Consider the following 20,743-nt stretch of genomic DNA (forward strand, 5'->3'; position numbering starts at 1 on the left):
TTAGTGTAGTGCTGCCAGTATGTGTGCACAGGACAGGGTGTCATGAGGGAGTCTTACCGCTTAGACGGCAGGATACTGAAGCCACTCAACAACCTTCCCACCTCCCTGCTCTTGGACCCCTACATAACACTCTCTACTTTGACCTGGTTTAGTTTAATTAAACCACACACACATTTTTAAGGAGCAGATGCTTTAAGTGTAGCTCATTCGTTGGAGGGGGCTATATGTGTACCACGTGAGGAGTGGTTGCCATGGTAATTTCTCATTATTGTTGAATTGAAAAATAATTACTCTGGCAAAAATCCCCCGTAACCTGTCAGTGTTTAAGTTAAAGATGCCGGGGGGCATCCCCAGTACCAAGATCATGTTTTTGGTGGAGAGGGACAGAGTGGGAATGGGAAAGTATCCGGGATGGGAGCAAATACCTCTGTGGATTTTTTTTTAATATAATTAAGGATCATTTCTGCTATTTGGCATGAGTGTGTCTCTCATCCTGATGTATGACTTGGCTGTCAGTGGGACTTGGGCTCACCTGTGAATGGGACAAAAGGAATAAGAATTTTAATCGCTTAAATGCATATGGGGGATTATTTAGGATAGAGGAGCTTCGATGGTATTTTTACCTAATTAAAATATATGAGCATTGTCAACAGTAGTGCCCCTGTCAGTCTTCCGCCCTAGTTAATTTTGTGTTTATTTGCCTGGAAGTTGCTCTATGGTGTTACAGCTTTCTAGGGTTGGGGAAGGAATCCAGGTTTTACCTGGAATATCCACTAAACACTAGCCAGGGAGTTCAAATACAAAGAACAGCAGGGATGGAAACTGCCTGTTTGCTGGGAAAAGCAGGTCCCTGGAACAGAAGCTAGGTGTGCATAGCTAGACCTGCATGTAAATTAGGGCGCTGGAATCCCATCACTCCTCTTCTGAGGGTCACTGCACAGGACCATGATGCACTTGGCTTTCTCGACAGTGCCAAGCTATGTCTCCCTTTTGGGTTAACAAAGCTCCTAACATAGTCCTCTCCTTTGAGTCAAGAACAGACTTTCTTTAGATATCAATCATCCTTCTGCTCCATTGTTGCTTCACCTTGGACACATAGATGTAGATGTTCTTCCCCCCTGGCAGAGCCCATCTCTTCTTTGTAATTCCATTGCACTCTCTATTGATCCCACTTAGAAACCCATCACTTACAGGTTCTTTCTGTTTCATTTCTACCTGTGCATCCATCCATCAAACTAGAAGTCTTTAATAGTGAAATCCAAGGTCTTCCTAATCAAAGGACCGAAGAATAGTCCAGCGTATTCCCCAAGCCCAAGCTACTTCAATATTTGTCCCTGAGAAACTCTTACACACTTACAGAAATGTTGCCACCAACGTTGTCACTGTTAGTCATGGTGTCAAGATGTTTGAGATTGTTAGTGGAAAATGTTTACATAAAGTTTAATACAATCATTTCATGCATTAGTGTGTGGCTAATATAAGACAGTAAGAGTCGTGTCTGTAAAGTGGATGAGTCTCCAACCAGATAATTGAGGGCTGGATCTGTAGCTCAGTGATAGAACACGTGACCAAACATGCACAGAACTGAGTATGGTCCCCAGCAGAGCAAAATAAACTAAATAAACAAACAAAACAATTAGAGTTGTGGGCCCAACAAGATGGCTTAGCAGGTAAAAGCCTTGCTGACAATCTTGATGTCTTGAGTTCAATCCCTGAGAGCCTCGTGGAAGAAGGAAAAGGACCACAGGTTGTACTCCACACATGTGATGTGGCAATTGTGGGCCCTTCTTCACGTACATACAATCAACAAACAAGCAAACAAATACTGTTTCTTTCTTAATAAATTAGATAATTTACAATGACTAAATAAGTGAATACGTTAATAATAAAAACTCCTCTTTAAAGGAAAGGAGAATAATGTATTTTAGCACTTAAACAAAACATTGAAAACAATAGAACTGAACATCATGTAATTAAGTAGGCATTTAAATTAGAGTTGAGTGAGCAAGATCTGTTCCTTTTTAGCAGAAACTTGCCCACAGGGGAAGGAGAGAAATATACTGTAGGGTATGAAGACCGTAGGCATTTATTTTTATTTATTTCAATTCATTAGAAAGGAATCCAGCTTGTCATTGAATATTTGTCAGTGCAGGAGAATGAGTCTCCATCTTCATGATCCTGTGCTCTGTCTCTAGTCTTTAGAGTAAGTAAAGCCTGCTCATTAGAATGTGGTCAGTAGCGTGTTCATGTGCTATAAGGAAGCATACCTAAGAGCCTGCTCCAGAATGACAGTGTGAGTGAGAGGCAGGGTTCGAAGCTTCTGCCTGAATGCAAACTTTGGCCCTGCCTTTCTGTGGCCCTGGCAGGTGGGAGTGGGAGGGTCAGGGGAGGGAGAGGTTATAGTGCAGTGCCAAGTCTTGACATAAACACTGCCTCCATCCCCAGCTTCTGCACCCAGAATCCCCAGATTCTTACAATACTCCTGGATCGGAGTACTCACTGGATGTGGTAGGACCTCACATGTTCATTCCAGTTTCTTATTCTTCTCTCCATTAGTCATTTCTAAGAAGGAATCTGGCCAAGGATATGAAGGTACCAATGCCCAGTGCCCCTCCTAAAGCACTGCAGGGCAACAGTAAGGACTGGGCCTATGCACGCTGCAAGGCCATGAGTCAACAGCAGTTTCCCGTGTGCTCTTCAGTCGGGGCTAAATTGACAAGCTCCACTAGGCCAGGGGGAATCCGAGGTGGAGAACAAGGTTTGATATTTGCCAGATTTCTCAGTCCCTAAGAATGACACCATACCATGTGACTCCTGATGTAGCCAGAGAGCTAAGAGCCACATTTCTACCAGTTCATACTCTTAGCTATTTGGGAAAGGGTTCTAATTTCTTTCAGCAGGGGTCACTGTGGTGGTAATCTTCCATTTGTAGGAAGGCTTAGCCCCTTTGGTACACAAATTGATTCTACAAGATTGCCACCCAGTTCCAGGAGCTGTAGCAGTCATTAAAAAAAAAAAGAAGTGGGTACCAGAAAAAAATAGTGTAAAGAGGAGAGGGTCCCCAAATCCATAAAAGGCCAGAGGAGGAAGCATCTTCATAGAAGCATCCTTGAAGGCATGCCAAATTCCTGCTAGCTCCATTTCAAAGTGAAAAAAAATCACCATCTCAGCAGAATTCGAAGGGAAAGGAGCACGTGGCTTTGGAACCGGACAGACTGTATATAAACTTTCTCACCGCTGTCCTGTTGATAGGTTTTATGGAGCAGCTTCACATTTCGGGGATTTAGATTTCTTCTTTACAAATGAGGTAAGCATCAAATGAGATCATAATGAATATTCAGAACAGAGTTGATCAAACAGTCACTACATGCAGCTTTCTTCTCTGTCCTCACAGACCACCAGGGTTAGTGTTCCCTTACCAAAACAACAAACATGCAAAGAGGTGGATTGGCGAAAGTCATTAAGCCATTAAGAGACAGAGTTTATATTTTCAAGCTAGGGTGACACAGAGGTTAACGACACAAATTCCCATAAGGCCATGAGCTCCATTTGTTGGAAGCAATTAGGGCAGTTATGAATACAAGGTGGTTTATTGCACGTAAAACACTTAGAAACACTGGGCTATGGGTCCTGTTCTAAACCCAGGGGGCTCAGTGTGTGGGCTTTACACAGTTTCCTTTATAAACAGCCGAAACAGGACTGTCCTATGCCTAATAAATAGTAATGTTTTTCTTTTCTTTCTTTTTTATTTTTTGCTTTTCTTCCAGTTCTTTTTCATTCCCTACATAAATCTTTGTATCCTTATAATTAAAGATTAATCAAAAATGTGTAGGTATATGTTTTTCTAACTTAAAATGAAACAGAATTTTTTAAGAACTATTATTATCATCATCATCACTATTATTTGTGTGTGTGTGTGTGTGTGTGTGTGTGTGTGTTCCCGTGTGAAAGCAGTAGTGTTTATGCTGTAGCACACATGTAAAGATCAGGGAACTACTCTTAAGAGTCAGTTCTCTCCTACTGTCGGTTCTGGGATTGAATGTAGTTGCCAGGCTTATATGCCAAACACCTCTACCTACTAGGCCATCTTGCTCACTGAAAACATAGCAAAGGATTTTAAATGACTGCTGAAAATCATCCAAGAAACAAAAGGTCAACAAACAATGAAGCTAGCTGGACAGTTTTGTCCAGTGAGTTTCCCATATTGGGCTATGGTAAGGTAAGATACAGTAGAAGTGTTAACTCAGACAGCAGAAATGCTAGTATCTCATGGGCATGGCAATAGGAGCTCAAATATTCCATATCTATTTGTGCATGTTCTTTGAAGATGTGTAACAACACCAGTTGCTCTGTGCAGCTGACGTACCATACTCCTTGCACACTAACTCTTCTGCAGTTGGTTTGAATCAACCTTATTTTCTCAACCTTATTTTATCCCAAGCCTAATCTATTCTCCCAACAATCTCACTTCAGCTGATTCATGTTGCAGCCGATCTCTCAGAGACCAAAGTCAAATCACAGGAAAATGCATGGGGAGACCTAATCCAGTCTATGGACCTCCAACCAATGAGTCAGGCAAAACTGTGGCTTTCTAGTTTCCACTCAGGTTGTTCACTAAATGCCTGAGCCCGATGTATGGGCTGCAAATGGGTGAAACATGAAAAGGAACTTGGTCATTCATAAATTGTTCCATAGAATTCATTTTCTGGTGCAGTTCTTATGAACATGGAGTGGCTCCTGCCCTAGAAGTGATGCAGAGATGGTGGACAGAGGCAAAGAAATGGCATTTTCTTGATCTTCATGAAATTCTATGTCTTTGAGAACTCTAAAGCCCCTAACCCAGTTGATTCTCACAGCTACCCCGCCAGGTGGATATTATTTTGATGACATTTGTGGTTGTGATGATTGACATTTTTTTAAGGTCAGTTAAACCACCCAAGTTCTAATAGCTAGGAAGGGCAAATTCCACCAGTGCTACAGTACCTAGTTGATTTCTGCCAACAAACCTACACTACGAAGCAGAGAGCAAGAGGAAGAATGGGGCCTAAGGCAGGATATCCCTGCTCTTCCTTCTTCTCTCTTCCTAATGTGGAATTCTCCCTTCTCTAACCAAGACTGGTTAGGGAGGTGTGGCTGTGGGCGCACAGAGGCAGAGAGACATCTTAGACACCCTCAGGTATTGCGTCTGAGCATACCTGAAGTTAGGTTTTCTGCTGAGAGCTTAGTTATTGTGGATGCAAAGCACAGACAATGATATGAGTGGCTACTTACATTCGTGTAACCTCTTCTGTAGGGAATACCATGGGTCTGACAGTATTCTGCAGGCTAAGGGGATGCAGAAGGGAAACTAAGCCCCTGATCTCAGGAAGCTAAGCCCTGTGCCAAAGAGGAAAGCAAAGTAAAAACAAGTATAAGAGATTCGTGGGTTAGATAGAAGGACACAGGAAAAGGAGCCAGAATAGCATTTGGTCTATGTTGAATACCACTAGGGGACACACACACACACACACACACACACACACAGAGCCACTTAAAGTCAGATAAACCATTGAGTTCAGCATTCCCAATAAGGTTTATTTTCCAAACTGATTTCTCTAGTTTTAAACTCCCAAACTTTTTTAAATGTTCTAGAAAGTTCCATAACATAGAGTTGTGCATTGGAAATGTCTCAGAATGGTCAAGGCTGTCTTTCCATTGCTTATTTGGTGTTCTGCTAGTGGGTTTTGAGGGCAGAATCCATCTTTTAATTCAGATGTGTGCCCATATGGTACCAAGGATAATAATGATTAATAAAATATTTTTAGAAAGGAGAACAGGGTGGTAGTTTGAACGAGGATCCGCTCACTGTCCTGGGGTTGTTTTGTATTGACTGTTGTGTTTTCTTCAGAAAAGCATTGGCCTTAATGTGGCTATTGGGTGAAATCCAGAGGAAAGAGACAGAAACATTCATTTGTCTGAGCTCCTTCCTTTCTGCGGGAGAGGGCAACATCAATCTTCCCAGGCTTCTTAATTGTTCTTGTAAGGAATGGAGGCTCATTCCTGAGGCATTCCAGTGACAAGAACTTAAATGTTTTCTTAATCAGAACAGCTTAATGGTCAGTTGGGAGGCTGCAGTGTCTCCTCCAGGTCCCAGTCTTGGGGACTATAGAGAAGATCCCTCCCCATCTGACAGGTAGCCATCTTACTCCAGCCTGGGACCAGAGCAGACAGTCTTTGGAGAAAGATTGTACTTAAGAATTGGGGGTAAATTGAACGCTAGTTGTTTTTTAAACTGGACACTGTGTTAGCTTCTGCTGTGACTCCCCTCATCCCTTGGGGATCAGCAGTTATTTGAGTGGCCTTTGGCTGCATCTTTCCTAAAGTGTTTTCTAGACAACAAGGAAAACAGTTAACAGAAGAGCAACAGACTTAGTGGAGGGCCTGCATTTTCCTAAACTTTTCTATTTTCCACAATCGTTTTAATAACAAACAAGTTATTGCCTTAAAAGTATTCTTCAAAAAAAATCTACAGACATAAGATGGTTGCTTCTGCATAATTGTGTGTGTGTGTGTGTTGCAATGTCTATTACAGTAATATTATATAAAAAGAAACACTGTACAATCCTTATTTCATCAAATCAATTTTAAAAAGTCCATCCTTAACACGGTTGTAATTTTGTGTTTTCCACTGTTAAATATGGAGTCTCAAGACAGCAGACAGCAAAAGAAAGCAACTAAAGCCACAATCTTGAATATATTCATATTAAACAAACGCCCTTTCATGAAGACACAATCATTGCATTGCAGAGCATGTTTTAAACATTTCTCCAAATATCTCCTCGAGTTAATATTTAGTTGTTTGAATTGGTGTTAGTTTGTCTAGTGAACTGGAATTTGCTCCACAGTTGAAGCAATTAATTTGAAAAGTGTCTACACACTACCCATCCCCTCCAAGAACACTCATAAACATATCGTATGCTAAGTAAGGAGCCACAGTTTCTGTTTGTTTGTTTTCTTTGTTTCTCCCCTCCCCCAAACACACACACACACACTCCTTCTCCTTTGTATTTATTGAAATATGCACTGCTTTTGCCTTTGCCTATGAAATAAATGACCTGTCTCTTTGCAGGACAGTGACAACCTCTGGTGGGATGCATTTGCCACTGAATTTTTCGAAGATGATGCCACATTAACACTTTCATTTTGTTTGGAAGATGGACCAAAGCGATACAGTAAGAAAGAAGTTTATTTTCCTAATATTCCCTCTTATTTTTCTGGCTGCAAGGAGAGGACAGGAGTGTGATAGGCTGACTTGCCTCCCGACAGTGTGCTTGCTTCCCATCAAGGCACTGTTAGGAGCAGCAGTCCAAGGCACCACTGTGAGACTCCCTTTGGAGGCTTAGGCTGTTGGGGTATTTGCTGATTTAGAGAGTGGAACAAATATGCACCAAGTTGTCCAATGAAAAGCAGGCAGCAAAACGATAAGGGTTTGGCATGTGTCTTGTCAGCTACTCCCTTTTATGCCTAAGGGTTCATGCTTCTGCTCGGGGAAGTTTCCTTTAAAAAAAATAAACAAAATCCCTCACCATCACAGTATCAGCCCCATCCTCTTATTCCTGCTTATCCGGGATCTCAGGTAGTTATTTGACAAGTGCTATCTTTTCTCAAGCACAGGGGAAGTCCCAGCTGCTTTGAACACACAGTTTCGGATTAGTGTTGACAGAATTATAGTTCCTTGTCTTTCTGGCGAGTGATAACTCTGTAAGGATCCCAAAATTACAGCCGGTGGCACCTTGGGTAACAGCTGATCTGTCCTGATTAGGTTCAGCCAACTTGTCAGGCATCAGATTTGCTGGTTGTACTATCAGACCAAGAACTGTAGATACGTCAACACAAACGCAATTAATGGTCACTTACATCCGAGAGAGACACACTTTCCGATCAGCAGGACTCGTGTGAGCAAACCCGTCAGAGAGGAAAACGTTCCCAGAGCACAAACCCTGAGATGATGATGGAACTTACATAGCATGAAACAGTCTTTCCAGAGCTCTTGACAGTTGATAAGGGAGAGGCTCATGGTAAACAGCTCAAACCACTGGCAGCAGCCGGGTATGTTCCACAAGGGAATAATGTGTCTTTGGTATTAATATAAGGGTGTTTTAAAGAATCTGGTGTTATCTCGTTCTATATCGTGACAAACCAATTTTTTTTTTGTGCTAACATACACATGTGGTGACTTGGTGGGGTAACAAAGGAGAGAGTCAACCATCATGGGTTTGTTATCCTGCGGTAACTTGTTTTAGGAAATCTACTTAGATTTTGGTATTGTGGGCTCTTTAGACAATGATCTATGTCTCATGCCACGTTGGTATTTCAACCTCACAGACGTTCTCCTTTCCCCTGGTGAGTGCCCCAAGCCAGTGCAGGCTCTAGAGCAGTATTGTAGAAGGCGCAAGGAACTAAAGAAATTCATTAGTCCAGCAATCTTCCTTCCTCAGCAACTGAGCCAATAGTGACTAAATTCTACCCAAGCAGCCACCACTCTCCACACTGTCTTGTTTTTTTCACTCAGTCATTTATTTATTTTCTGAGGCAGAGATAACTTCAAGTTATAATTATTTTATGTTCCTGGGATTTGCCAGTAGGGAACTCTGGAAGGGTCTGCTTGGACAACTAGAATCAACTAGAATTACAGCCTTAAAGCCTGCGCCGATGAAACAGAGTCCTACTGTTCCCTCTGTTGATCTGATATCCAGACACCACCCAGGGTGAGGCAGGATCTGTGCTAGGCAAGTCATATTCATGCACAGGAGGAAATTCTTGACTGTGAACCATCATTGCCCAGGTTTCTTTGTTTCTCTGAGCCAAAATATTTCCCGAATGGAGAAGAGAAACAAAGATGATTGACAGGCTGGAGCCGAGTCTCATCAGCAGTCTCGCTGACAGCCTGGTGATGTGCGCACCCGGCTGATGTGCGGTCGAGTGACAGCTGATTGACAGCCCAGGATGGGGATACAGAGAAGATGAAACTTGCCTAGAACATCTGACATGCTGTTTATGTGGTACTCTCAAGCCTTCCCACCGTAACCCATTCTGGATGCAGGCGCCGTGCGCCAGGCTGGGAAGATGTCTGGCTGTCCTTGTGCTCAAAGCCGAGGATTTTTTTTTTCCTTGATAACTGCCAGGGAACAGAATTCTTTGCATTTCTGGTAGAAAAATAAGACTTACCCATTAGATTTTATTATTATTATTATTTGTAGAAAAAAATTTCTGAATTATCCACTCTAAACCATAAGAAATATTCCGAGGTGATTTACAGCCTTCACTAGAACAGCCTCAAATCCCCATCCTCATCTGTGTCTTTAGAGGATCCTTGCAGTTATAAATTGTCCTAGCTGGGAGTTGCCCCCATCCTGCAATATGTACTTGCTACTTGTCTGTTGCTTACCCCTTACTCTAATGCTAACTCCAGGTGGACAGAGTTTTTGGCGAGTGCTAAATTCACAGGCTGGTGAAAGAGTGCACATATCATAATTGGTGTTCGGTAATGCTTTGAGTGAGTGAACAAGAAAATAGACTTTTGGGGAACTGTTAAGCTCTTCAAGTGGAATGGGTGGCAGAACAAGCCTCAGCCGAGCTCTTTAGACCACCAGGTGTACTTCATCCCCAGGCAGTGCTCTGCTTCCATTTTTAAACTCTCCAACATGTACTGGGGTCTACTCCAGCAGAAACTACCTAGCAGTATCATAATTTTTTGGATGACTCACTGGTCCTCCTCTGTCTTGACCCCGCTGCTTTGCCTGCCCAGTCCCCTAACCTTACTCTATCCCATTGGGTGGGGCTACAGGTGGGATGTAGTGGTTCATGTGGAAATTGTAGGCCATCTTCTCAGGAAAGTGCTAGTACTTAACGTGGGGAGTTGTAGAATGGACAAGTGTAGAATTTGGGATTTGTTTCTGAGGTCTCTTGCCTCTGCTGCACTCTCTCCAGGGAATGTAGAGATTTGCAGTTTCAGGGCCATGGATCTCCCTTAGATTAAGCAAATTCTCCAGAGGGAAGCAGACTGGTGGGCCTTTTTTTTTTTTTCTTTGTCTTGTAATGTCATCTCACATAGCCTAAGGCTGGCTTTGTACTGCCTGGGAAATTGTGGGTGACTGCATCCATCTCCTGTGTGCTGGGGTAACAGGTCTGCCTCAGACACATTACCAGCTAACCTCCATCCTTGCCCCAAGAATCCTTTTGATTTTGTAAAGGGAGATACATGGAAGTCTAGCTTGGCTGGGGTGGGGATGCGGAGTCACTAGACCTCCTGTCTGCTAAATATAAAGTCAATTGGCCAGCATTCTCTCTCTTTCCCTCTCCCCCCTTACACACACACACACACACACACACACACACACACACACACACACACAGAGAGAGAGAGAGAGAGAGAGAGAGAGAGAGAGAGAGAGAGGCAGACAGACAGAGAGACTCACACAGAGATACACACACCCTATCCCTACAGTACCTTATAATTAAAGGAAAAGAAATTATTTCATCAATATGCCTTTTTTGCTAACAGATGTAAGGGTCACAAATAATTACAATGGTTTTATTCAAGATAGAGGGTTCAGGATTCGGTGGCAAATAGCTTTAAAGCCCCCTTTGTGTCTACATTGTGACTAAACTAGGGTAGAGTTTTAGTCCAGAGAGAACATTATAAAGTTAGGTTGATTCCAGTGCTTCAAGGATCTTGCTTTTCTTTGCTCTTCTTACACATGTAGCAGAACTGTGCTTGTCTGCTCTGTCATCTCATGAGTGTCACAATCATCCGAGTGGCATGCTGCTTGGAGGCTTCTTAGTAGACCTAGCCAGGGCCAGCCACAATTTTTTTTTAGGAAATACATATACGGCTCACAATTCATTCAGGAAAAATTTTCTTGGAAATGTTGTTGGAGAAAGATCCAGGGGACCATATAGGGTACAAGATAGAGCCTCTGTTCCCCATGACAAGAGTGGCCATAATACTACCATCCTTGGCTTGTGCCAAATAAGGCGACATAATCAAAGAGCCTAGAACCATTTGTAGCACACTCACCTGGGTCTTTTATTGACAAAAATGAACAGCCTTGGCCTCACTATGCCTTCTGGCCATTCAAGAAGCCAGCCTTCCGAGAGGGACTTGCAGTGTGTAGAGCTTGGTGCTGAAGGGTCCTGAGAAGGTGGGAGCCTACAAGTCCTCTCTGCTGTACAGTTCCAGTCAAAATACAGCTACAGTGAGATTCTGATTCTCTTCGCAGTCAACTGCCCAGTAAATCCACTCACACTTCCAGTCTTTACAGGATGATCCAGAAAAGGAAAGCAGAAAGAAGGCAGGTTAAGCATAAGCACAGCTCTGTACATTGGAGGTAGAGATTCCAGAGCATTTCATTAACTTGGTTGAAGTTTGAGAGGGGCGATACAAATAAGAAAAGTCATCTTGTTGGTCTTCCTCATAGGAAAGGGGGCCTTGAGGTTGATCCCTGAACTCAACGCAGCTGCATGGTTTAGAATAAGCCATTTTGAAAGCATCAGTAGCTCCCCCTCCCCAAAATAAATCTTAGTGAGATGCTACATCAAAAAGTACTTCAAGCTTCGTGAAAATGTTTCATGAGCCTTAGCCATTGCTATTTGATTGAAAACCAATGAGCCTATTGCTCCCCCTAATCAAAATCTAGGACAATTTGAGCTACTGCCTGATTGTTCCTTGAACTATTCTGTATACTTTGAATTCTAGGCTTAGGTTTCTGGTAATTATTGATTATATTGAAGTTGTTCCACCTTGATGCCACATCTGGTCTAAAATGAAGATTTGTGGAAGGACCATCCACCTCAAGGTCAAGACAAGAAGGCATTACTTTGTAGCAGTTAGAAGGACATTTCAGGGCTGGGGATTTAGCTCAGTGGTAGAGCGCTTGCCTAGGAAGCGCAAGGCCCTGGGTTCGGTCCCCAGCTCCGAAAAAAAAGAACCAAAAAAAAAAAAAAAGAAAAGAAAAAAAGAAGAAGGACATTTCAATTTCCCCAAAGAAAACATAAATAAAACAATTTAGGAATGCTTGTATCCTCCATAGTCACCACACCTCATTAGGTAGCCTGAGAATTTGTAAATTGGTCCCTCTGTGGAGCAATCGCCACTCACCCACTTCCCTCTCACATTTTCTTTCCCAACTCTGTTTTTTTTTTTTCTGAAAGTTCTCATGACTTTCCAATATTGACTAAGTTACTTAGACTTAACTTGTGTTTTAATGTGTAATGAATTCAGACATGTTCCCCTAAGGTATCAGTGTAGCCTTGATCTCTCTCCTCAACACTGTTGCTTCATTTACCCACCCGTGTGTTTATTGTGGTTGTAGTACAAGAACTCTGAAATAATTTCCTTCATATCTCTCTCCCCCCTCCCTGCCCCTCCCTCTCCTCCACCTTCTCTCTCATAGAATATTGTATGATTAAAAGGACATTTCTGGGATAATCACTCCTTATAATGTGCATAAGGCATTTGGACGCCACACATAATAATTACTGTGGCAGGATGTTGCCGTGTTTTAAAGTTTTGCGAAGGGTCAGCTACTGCAGCACAGTGGGAGGGAGCAAATGAAGGCCAGAATCTACGATTACCTTTTCCAGGGACAGTGTTTCCTCAGAGTCCTCCTAAAACCTAAAAAGGTACAGCTTCATGTTGCCAGGGACTGCAAGTCAGCCGCTGAGTCACCTCATGAGGCATATGACAACTGGCCTTGAGAATTTGGTTCTCCAGAAAGTCATTTTATTTCCCGAGTATTCGTCTTTCTTTCTCAAAGCGTCAGTGTCATGGTCTCAATTCACATAGAATCATCTTGTGTCTGCTTGAATGTATTTACCTTCAGACATTAATCATGTCTGTATCACATAGAATTATGAGATGCATATGTGGGATACGTCAGTGTTGGCCTTGATGCCAACAGGGATTATGGCTTCATGCGTTAATGAATGGCTAAATAAATGAGTGCATTAATCTTATGGCATGATGAACATTTGGAATTAAAATAAAGGTGGGTTTTCACTATCCATTTCAATGCAGGGCACAGAGCAGAAGGATGTCTGGTTTTAGTTAGCCTGAGAATCTCATCTGTCTTCCTAGGTAGTTGATAGCCAATTAAGAGAAAAACCTGGTAATAATGGAAGACTGATATAAACAAACAACCCACAAATTACTACAATTATGACATCTGTCCATCACCAGTTGTGATGCCAAGGTTCCACTTTGAGAGACTAAAGTTCTGGTTGAAATAAAACAAACAATTAAACAAAAAGAGTAACTTGTTTGGGCAACCTATGGTTCTGGATTTCCTTTACTGGGAAGCCAAAGAAGGGAAATTGCCTTTGATTGCATTTAAAACCTTGTCTTTGAAGAAAGAAACAGTTTCCTCAGAGCTGCCTGTCATAGTTAATGACAGGAATGTATCCTTGTGTGCATCTGTGGTATCTCTATTGCAGAGTGACACAGATGTCATTGTCTCAGTGGCTCTGGACAGTATGAGTTGCACTAAGTGGTTTTTGGGTCTCTGGTCTCTAATGTGATTTTACTGAGTTATCCTTTTCAACTGCAGAGTTCATTAAGCATTGGTAGATTTAAAGCAAATTAAATTAGGATCAAAGATTTCCATTTGTTACTTTACTCGTTCATTGTTTTGTTCATTCATTCTTCATTCATTCACTTACTCATTTTTTCATGACCCAAAGCTTGTGCTGTTTGTCTGAGAATGGTGGACATCTCTTTAAAGGAAAAAAAAAGCTTATTGTAAAAATTTCTGTTTATTTTTTTCATCATTTTATTTAAAATTCTTAAATTAGTGTAATCAATATAGAGCCTTAGCCAATGTATTTTTTGGCATGAAAGTCTCAGACTATTCACCAGGAAATGACAACAGAGAAATCCCACACTAATAGATGAACTGGACAGCCTACTGAAGGAGCAAAAGGGGAATGAGCCTCTTTGCATTTGTGCTTTCGGATGGCTGGCATTGTGAGTTACAGAGTGCCCATAACGATAGATGAAGTACACACTACATCCTCTCATGTCTAGTAAATACCACACTAATGACCATAGAAGATAATGGGCAGAAGAGTGCTTTGAATGAATTTAAAGTGCTATACAAGACGGAGACATAATTATCTCCATATTTATAATTAGTCTTTTAGATTGGTGAGTTTTTATTTACCCTCTATACGCTATAAATCAAAATTTCTTGGAATCTGAGATAGTAGCTAGATCTTTTCTTCAAGGTGTGAAAAGTGTGAAATTAATACATTTCAACAAGCACCACACTGCAAAGGGGGAAGTAAAATCTAGAATTAGTCAAAGGTAGGAACAAATTGGGCATATGCATGTTTTAGTATAGCATGATGACTGTCGTTAGCTTTGCATTATTTTGTCTTAAAATTTTCTTTTGAGCAACCATTCCAGATATGTTCACAACTACAAGAATATAGGTCAACATGTAGGACAATTGCTATATTAATTTTCTTGACCTTCACTTTCAGTCTATTTTTATATTAATAAGTGCTGTGACTTAATTATATTTAAATACTTGATCTAACCCCCCCCCCATCTCTTGCTCTCACTTGCACTCCTTGTACCTCTCTGTTTTGGTGTTGTTGCGAATAGTATCCAGGGACAACCATGCATAAGGGAAGAAGTCTATCCCAGAGCTACTTCTCTAGCCAGCAAATATGAGGCTTTTATAAATGCTTATGGACTTCTGCACAAGTGCAACCCAATATGTGTGCTTTTCTAGCTGCAGGCACAGTGTGGCACCTGTGATTTCCCCCACGATTTAAAATAGTCACACTAACACAATCTTGAGTTCCTGCAACCCATCTTGTACTGGAATGTAAGGCAGATCACAGAATAACTTGCAAATTTGTCAAGAGCGTCAGGGCTTGAGACTCAGATTTAAATTCAAACCTAAAATGGCATCTTCAGCACTGGGACTTATAAATTCCTTAAATGCATGATTGGAGTGTTCTCCTAAGTAAAGTCTCATTACATCATCAAGCGGTTTAAAATACGTGATTCCGAGCAATGAGTGAGTAGCTGCTGGGATCTTCCTATTGAGTGGCTCTTATTGGACATAATTTCAGTGCAAAAACCTACTTATTTATTTAACCTTCCTCCAGGGTGGTCTATATGTCACTTTCTATGCCCTGGGTACATAAAAATGAATGAACAAAATCTTGTGCTGTATAGATGTTAAAGAACCAATGAAGCTATTACTTCACAAAATACCTCTTAGCAGGTCCTAGCCATAACTTTTCCTTACTTTGTGTTATCTTGTTTAGCTTTATTTTGTGACAGGGTCTTCCCTTGCAGCCCAGGCTGCTCACCAACTCACCAGTCATCTGGCCTCAGTTTCCTGAGTGTTGGGATTACAGGTATATTCCCCCATCCACCTATCACACCTCTCCGTAGAGCACCTGTTGCCTCACACCGTGAACTGTTTCCTTAATGTTCAGCACCACAGTGAGCCTGTCAATTTCCAACACTCTTTACCACACACTCATGTAGAGTAATCTTCGTGTTTATGTCAAGTTTTCAAGTGGTGAATACACCTTGCATATGCAGGCAGAGTAAAAAATAAAGTTCGTTGAAGTCAGGTTAAATTAGCATTCTTCTATGAGTACAGTAAGCTATATTCAGATGCGTTGCACTAAGACGGTGGAAATCCCTTATCAAAATAAAATTGCTCATCAGAATACATTTTATGGGATACTATTTTCAGAAGACCTGCTAGAGTATTGTGTACTTCAGACAACCATGATGAGTTTATTTTTATAATGGTCTATATTCTCTCAACTCCCTCTTTAACCCAGTTTTACATGGGAACTTCTCTGTAGGAAATATATGTTTTATTTTTCTCTTCAAGTCAGGATGACATGAATTTGACAATGGTCAACATTTATACAAGGATTTGAAAGATCTAAAGAAATAGAAGAGGCCCCATAGCATGGTGCTGAAACCACACCATTTTATGACACAGAACACAGTTATACCCAGAATCTCTTCTCCACGTTATCTGGAGCCCCCCAAACATTACAGTTATCTTCCCCTTTCTAAGCCATATGTCTTATTTATGCCTACCTTCGAATAATCATGTTTTTAATTTATTCCTGATTTCATTTTGAAAACTATGTCATTTGGTATAGGAGAATAGGTTTGCATTGATGACGAACACACACACACACACACACACACACACACACATATAATATATATATATACATATATATATATATATATATATATATATATATATATGTCTGCTCTCAGCATCTAACAGAATGATGAGCCCAATCTGTGAAACTATTCTTCACGTCTCACAGGTCCATGTCATATCTCCATGTCATTCTGTGTCCCTCATACAAATCAACCTCCTGAAATAGTTTGGCATGAAGGACAAGGAGCCATGTATGTGCTTTCAGAATTAATAGGTGCCTGGACATATTCCACAAATTCAAGTCAACTACCTGAGAGACAGAATTGTCCATCATAAGTTTCCTATAAAAATATTTCTTTGCCGAACACGAGAGGAAGTTCTAGCATTTGGTACAGCTGACAGCACCCACTCTTTTTTCCAATTAAGGCATTTAGGACAGTTCTAATATCAAGCTTCGATACCAATTAAATAATCAACTTTCCAAGGTTTTCTGCATTAAGATAAGTGAGCATCCCATGCTTGTCTACCGCCTTTCAGTAGGACTATAAGAGAAATGATTTGAGTGATTATGTAAATAAACTACTAATTATACCTTTAATTCTGTTCTATGCTTAGACACTGTACCAGGCTGTAGACACTGCAAAGAATGCAGTATTTAGAACTCTATTTTACGTTTTAAAAACCAGGCCCCAAATCAGTAATTATGAGAGCCATGATTCAGATTCCCAGCAGTGCGGCCATTATTTTTCACTTGATAATTATTCTGTTAAGCTAATTGTCAGACCAGCTCTGTGCCTTATTTAAGAAAATGGCCCGCCAGCTCAGTATGAGCATGCCCAGCTGTGGAACCGCTCATAGATTTATAAATCCAATCTGGTCTGTAGCACGGTCTCATTGGCTTCGCTTGCAGAAGCTCCACTAAGTTTTCTGCTTCCTGTTCGGTGTGTGCATCATCCTTCCCAAGGTCCCATGGCATCTCTTGACAGTTAGTGCTTCCATTGTGTTCCCCCATTCATGGCGCTGGGCTTTGCCAACCAGGGCACTGTTCAGGTGGCACACACCCTCTCCATTCAATGCCTTCAGGAGGAGCAGGGACGATGACCCATTCCCAGGGAAGTGAAGGATGAATGTGGTACTTCATTTATCAGCAGTTTTCTTTTTCTAAAAAGATACCCAAGTATGGGTTCTAATTTCAGTTCAAACTATGTAATTCTTGCTATGACGTTTTAATTTTCATAAAAAATAGAATCAGAAAATGGATTTTTTTCCAGTGTGAGGCAGAGTTGAGGTCTATACTAAGCATCGTTTTAGGTTTAGATTTAAGGGGAGAGAAAAGTGACGGAAGGAAAGACCGCATACTCTGGACATGAGTGCTGGCTTCTCAAGAGGGGTGAGGTCACTCAGTGGATTCTTATCTTGGCTCCTTTGGATGCAACAGCAACACTTTTGACCTGGTTAAGGAGTTAAAATGACAATTACATAATGATGACTGAAGTCTTGAAAATTCCTTTATAATCAGGAGTGTATGATTAGGGTGGAGGTGAGAAGTATATTCTGTCCCCCCCCCCCGCATGCTGCTGTGACTTAGTAAGTGGCCAGGGGTGGGGGGGACCCATAATTAATATTTGCTGTGCAGGAGCGAATCCCAGTATCTCACACCGTCCTTACTACCTGTCCCGACCAGAGTTCTGTTTACTACTTGGTGTGATGAAGAAAGGGAGATGGCAGGGAACGTAAGATCTACCTCTTCTTCCCTGTGCTCTTTACCACTGCACCACTGAACACCCATAAACCAGGAAACTCTTGACCTGATCCCTGATTAAACAAAAGACTCCTGCTCTGATCCTAACAGAAGCCCCTCTCCTCCCCCTGCTTCACTCACTCCCGTAAGAACCAGCACAGGTTGAGAATAATTTGTTTTCCCTGGCACACGGATGCCTCCTGCTTCCCTTTCTTTTCACAGTTCAGTGTGGACTGCTGAAATCCTTCTGACATCACTGCTCCAAGGCTGACATTTGCAAGCTTTCTTCCTCCACGCAGTATGGGACCCTCCATATGTCTCCCACAGTAACTCCCTATGTTTTCAGTGAATCTGAAGATGTATTTCCTTCCAAGTGCTTGTTGCTGGCACTTCCTCCAAGCCTCCCAAACTGCCAAGCTATGAACTTCAATTTAGAGGAGCTGTTACATTTGTCATTGTGAATTTGCTCAACTTTAGATAAATTTGAAGATTTATGCTTATTCCCCAGTGGGCCCTGAGACTATCTGCGAAGCTCGGAAAGTTCACACTTGACTCCCTTTTCACTGTTGTGAGTCAGGGAGTTTTCAGATGCAGCCGGTTGCCCTGCTAGAGCTCAGGGTCCCTGCCTTGTCTCATCCTGGAGAGATTTGGACTTAAGGTGTTATGGTGTTGCTGACCCCCGTAGAGTCAGGAGGAGGGTCCAGTTTGTGGCATGTGCTGTGGAAGCCCTTTACTGTTTTCAGAAGGAAAGCACACACTAAACCCTTACTTTGGAGGCAAATAGCCCAGGGTTGTAACTCCAACAAGCCTGACATGCGATCAAAGCAGCTTCGACAGCGATGATTCTCTATTATCCCTCTTCTCTCTGAGCCTTACTATTTTCAGCGAATACTATATTTACCTAGTACCATAATAATCATATTTGTAAGTAACACACATGCACTTCCTGGTACTTAAAGACAATCAACACATCATAACGATAACGATTATCTGTACAGAACGCATCTGACTCAGCTTTGGCTTGTTCCCGGCAACTTACCTAGTTAATTCTAGAAGTGGAATTCACACCCCCACATACACCTCTCGTTACTGTCGTTATGAAGCACAAGGCTCTCTGGTCGTTAGTGACTTGCAATGAAGTGTTCTCTGATCTTTTTCCTATTGGAAACAATCTAAAAGAAAAGTGGCTGATGTGTGCTACATATTATTGTGTTTTGTTCTTCGACTCACCTTTAAATCAGGTTATAGTCAAGTGCATTAGAATTGCTAACAGCTCCGGGTTCAGGGATGTGCAAAACAGGAGAGGCAACCTATCTGGTAGCCGTTTTCATTTTCAGCGGCAGCCTATCAGATTGCTACATACTCCTGACTCAAAATAACACATGATATTGCTTCGGAACTTCCTGGGTTAGGAGCTCAGGGCAGGCCAGCTGGATGATCGGGAGGTTCTGGATCCCTGCAAGCTGAAAATGGTGTTAGTTAAAGTTTAGAACTAGTTAAAGCTAACAGTTGGTGGCAGAATTCAGTTCCCTGTACTAAGGAGAAAGCCCTTGTCTAATAATTTTTTTAAAAAAATTATTTTTTGACATTTTCATACCCAGATACAATGTACTTTGATTATATCAATTTCCCGTTCCCCCTGTGAGGAACAGTTTGCTGAGTCCAGCCTTCTCTGGAACAAGTTCCATCATGCTGGCAGGGCCAAAATGAGTTCATGCTCCCAGGCCCCAGAACCAGCTCTTCTTCTGCATCTTCAGGTGTTTCCAGTTTGTCTGTTAACCAATCAGGAACGTCAAAAGGGACGATGCAGGTTATCTGAACTAAGGCACACACGTTGTAAATGCATTGCCTGCTATACATGATTGACTGTGTCCATTTTTGCCCACTCTTTTGTTTATCACTCCAATTTCCTGACTAGAGTCCAAAAGGGGAGCTAACTCCCACCAAAGTTGACAGATCCTGAAACCTGGTGACCCGTATAAGGCCCAGCCACCTACATTAACTTCCTTGCTTAACCCTTGTGTCAAAATATGATTGGTCAGTGCAACAACCCACCCCACTGCCCCTTGATTTGTGTTCCCATCCTATAAGAATGTTGTACAATCTCCCTATGGGGACAAGGTTCGGACCGTGAACTGACCACCTCTCTGGGCACAGATAATGAAGCTTTTAAGCTTCTGTCTCTAAAGTGAGTTTTCTCAGCTTCAACACCTGAATCCCATACTCCTACAACACCCTTGGGATTTCTCTAACAACACCTCTCATCCAATTTCATATCCCTATTTAAAAAAAAACTCGCTGGGCCTAATTAATGCTGTTCATAAGTGCCCAGGGATGTGGTCATCCAATGGTCATGGGCAAACTACAAGTTCTTACACCCTATCCAAAGAAAAATGACTCCCTGTAGCCACCAGCTGTCAATAACTCCTAGGTGAGGGTGGCGTTTCACAATGCCTTCCCCCTTCCATGGTGAAACTTTTAACTGGTTCATTCTGTGGATGTTACCACAACTTCATGTGCAGCACAGAATGTCTTCCCCAAGGTTATACCTGGGGGACTATTAAAGCTCTGGAAGCCTCTTTGCGCCCCCTACTTTGTGTCCCCTACAGGACATAGATGTTTGCTCTTTCCAGGCCAGCAGGGCAGTTGCCGTCTTTCAACTCTATGACTTGAAGTGTCACTGGCTAAACCCAGCCATTTCCCACCAGCAGGGTCAATCTTCCACAGGACCTAACTGAGGCAGAGTGTGGTCTGCCACCATCATAGACCCAAAGAGCTTTTGTTGTCAAGAAGGAATTGTGAGAGTGCA

At 42.0% G+C, this 20,743-nt stretch overlaps 1 protein-coding gene across 19 annotated transcripts in view; it reads left to right on the forward strand.

Annotated features, from left to right (window-relative positions):
- Ldb2 (LIM domain binding 2) overlaps positions 1-20,743 on the forward strand; it is a 321,174-nt gene that overhangs the window by 114,831 nt on the left and 185,600 nt on the right. For all 19 annotated transcript variants that reach the window (XR_015636537.1, NM_001106009.1, XM_087582529.1 and 16 more), the window contains exon 2: positions 7,109-7,211. Coding sequence is in view for 18 of the 19 variants with exons in the window: in NM_001106009.1 (NP_001099479.1) it covers positions 7,109-7,211 (103 nt within the window). In the remaining variant the exon portion in view is untranslated. The remainder of the gene's footprint in view (positions 1-7,108; positions 7,212-20,743) is intronic.

This window comes from Rattus norvegicus, chromosome 14 (genome assembly GCF_021556685.1).
Source record: "Rattus norvegicus strain SHRSP/BbbUtx chromosome 14, alternate assembly SHRSP_T2T, whole genome shotgun sequence".
Classification (NCBI taxonomy): Eukaryota; Metazoa; Chordata; class Mammalia; order Rodentia; family Muridae; genus Rattus; species Rattus norvegicus.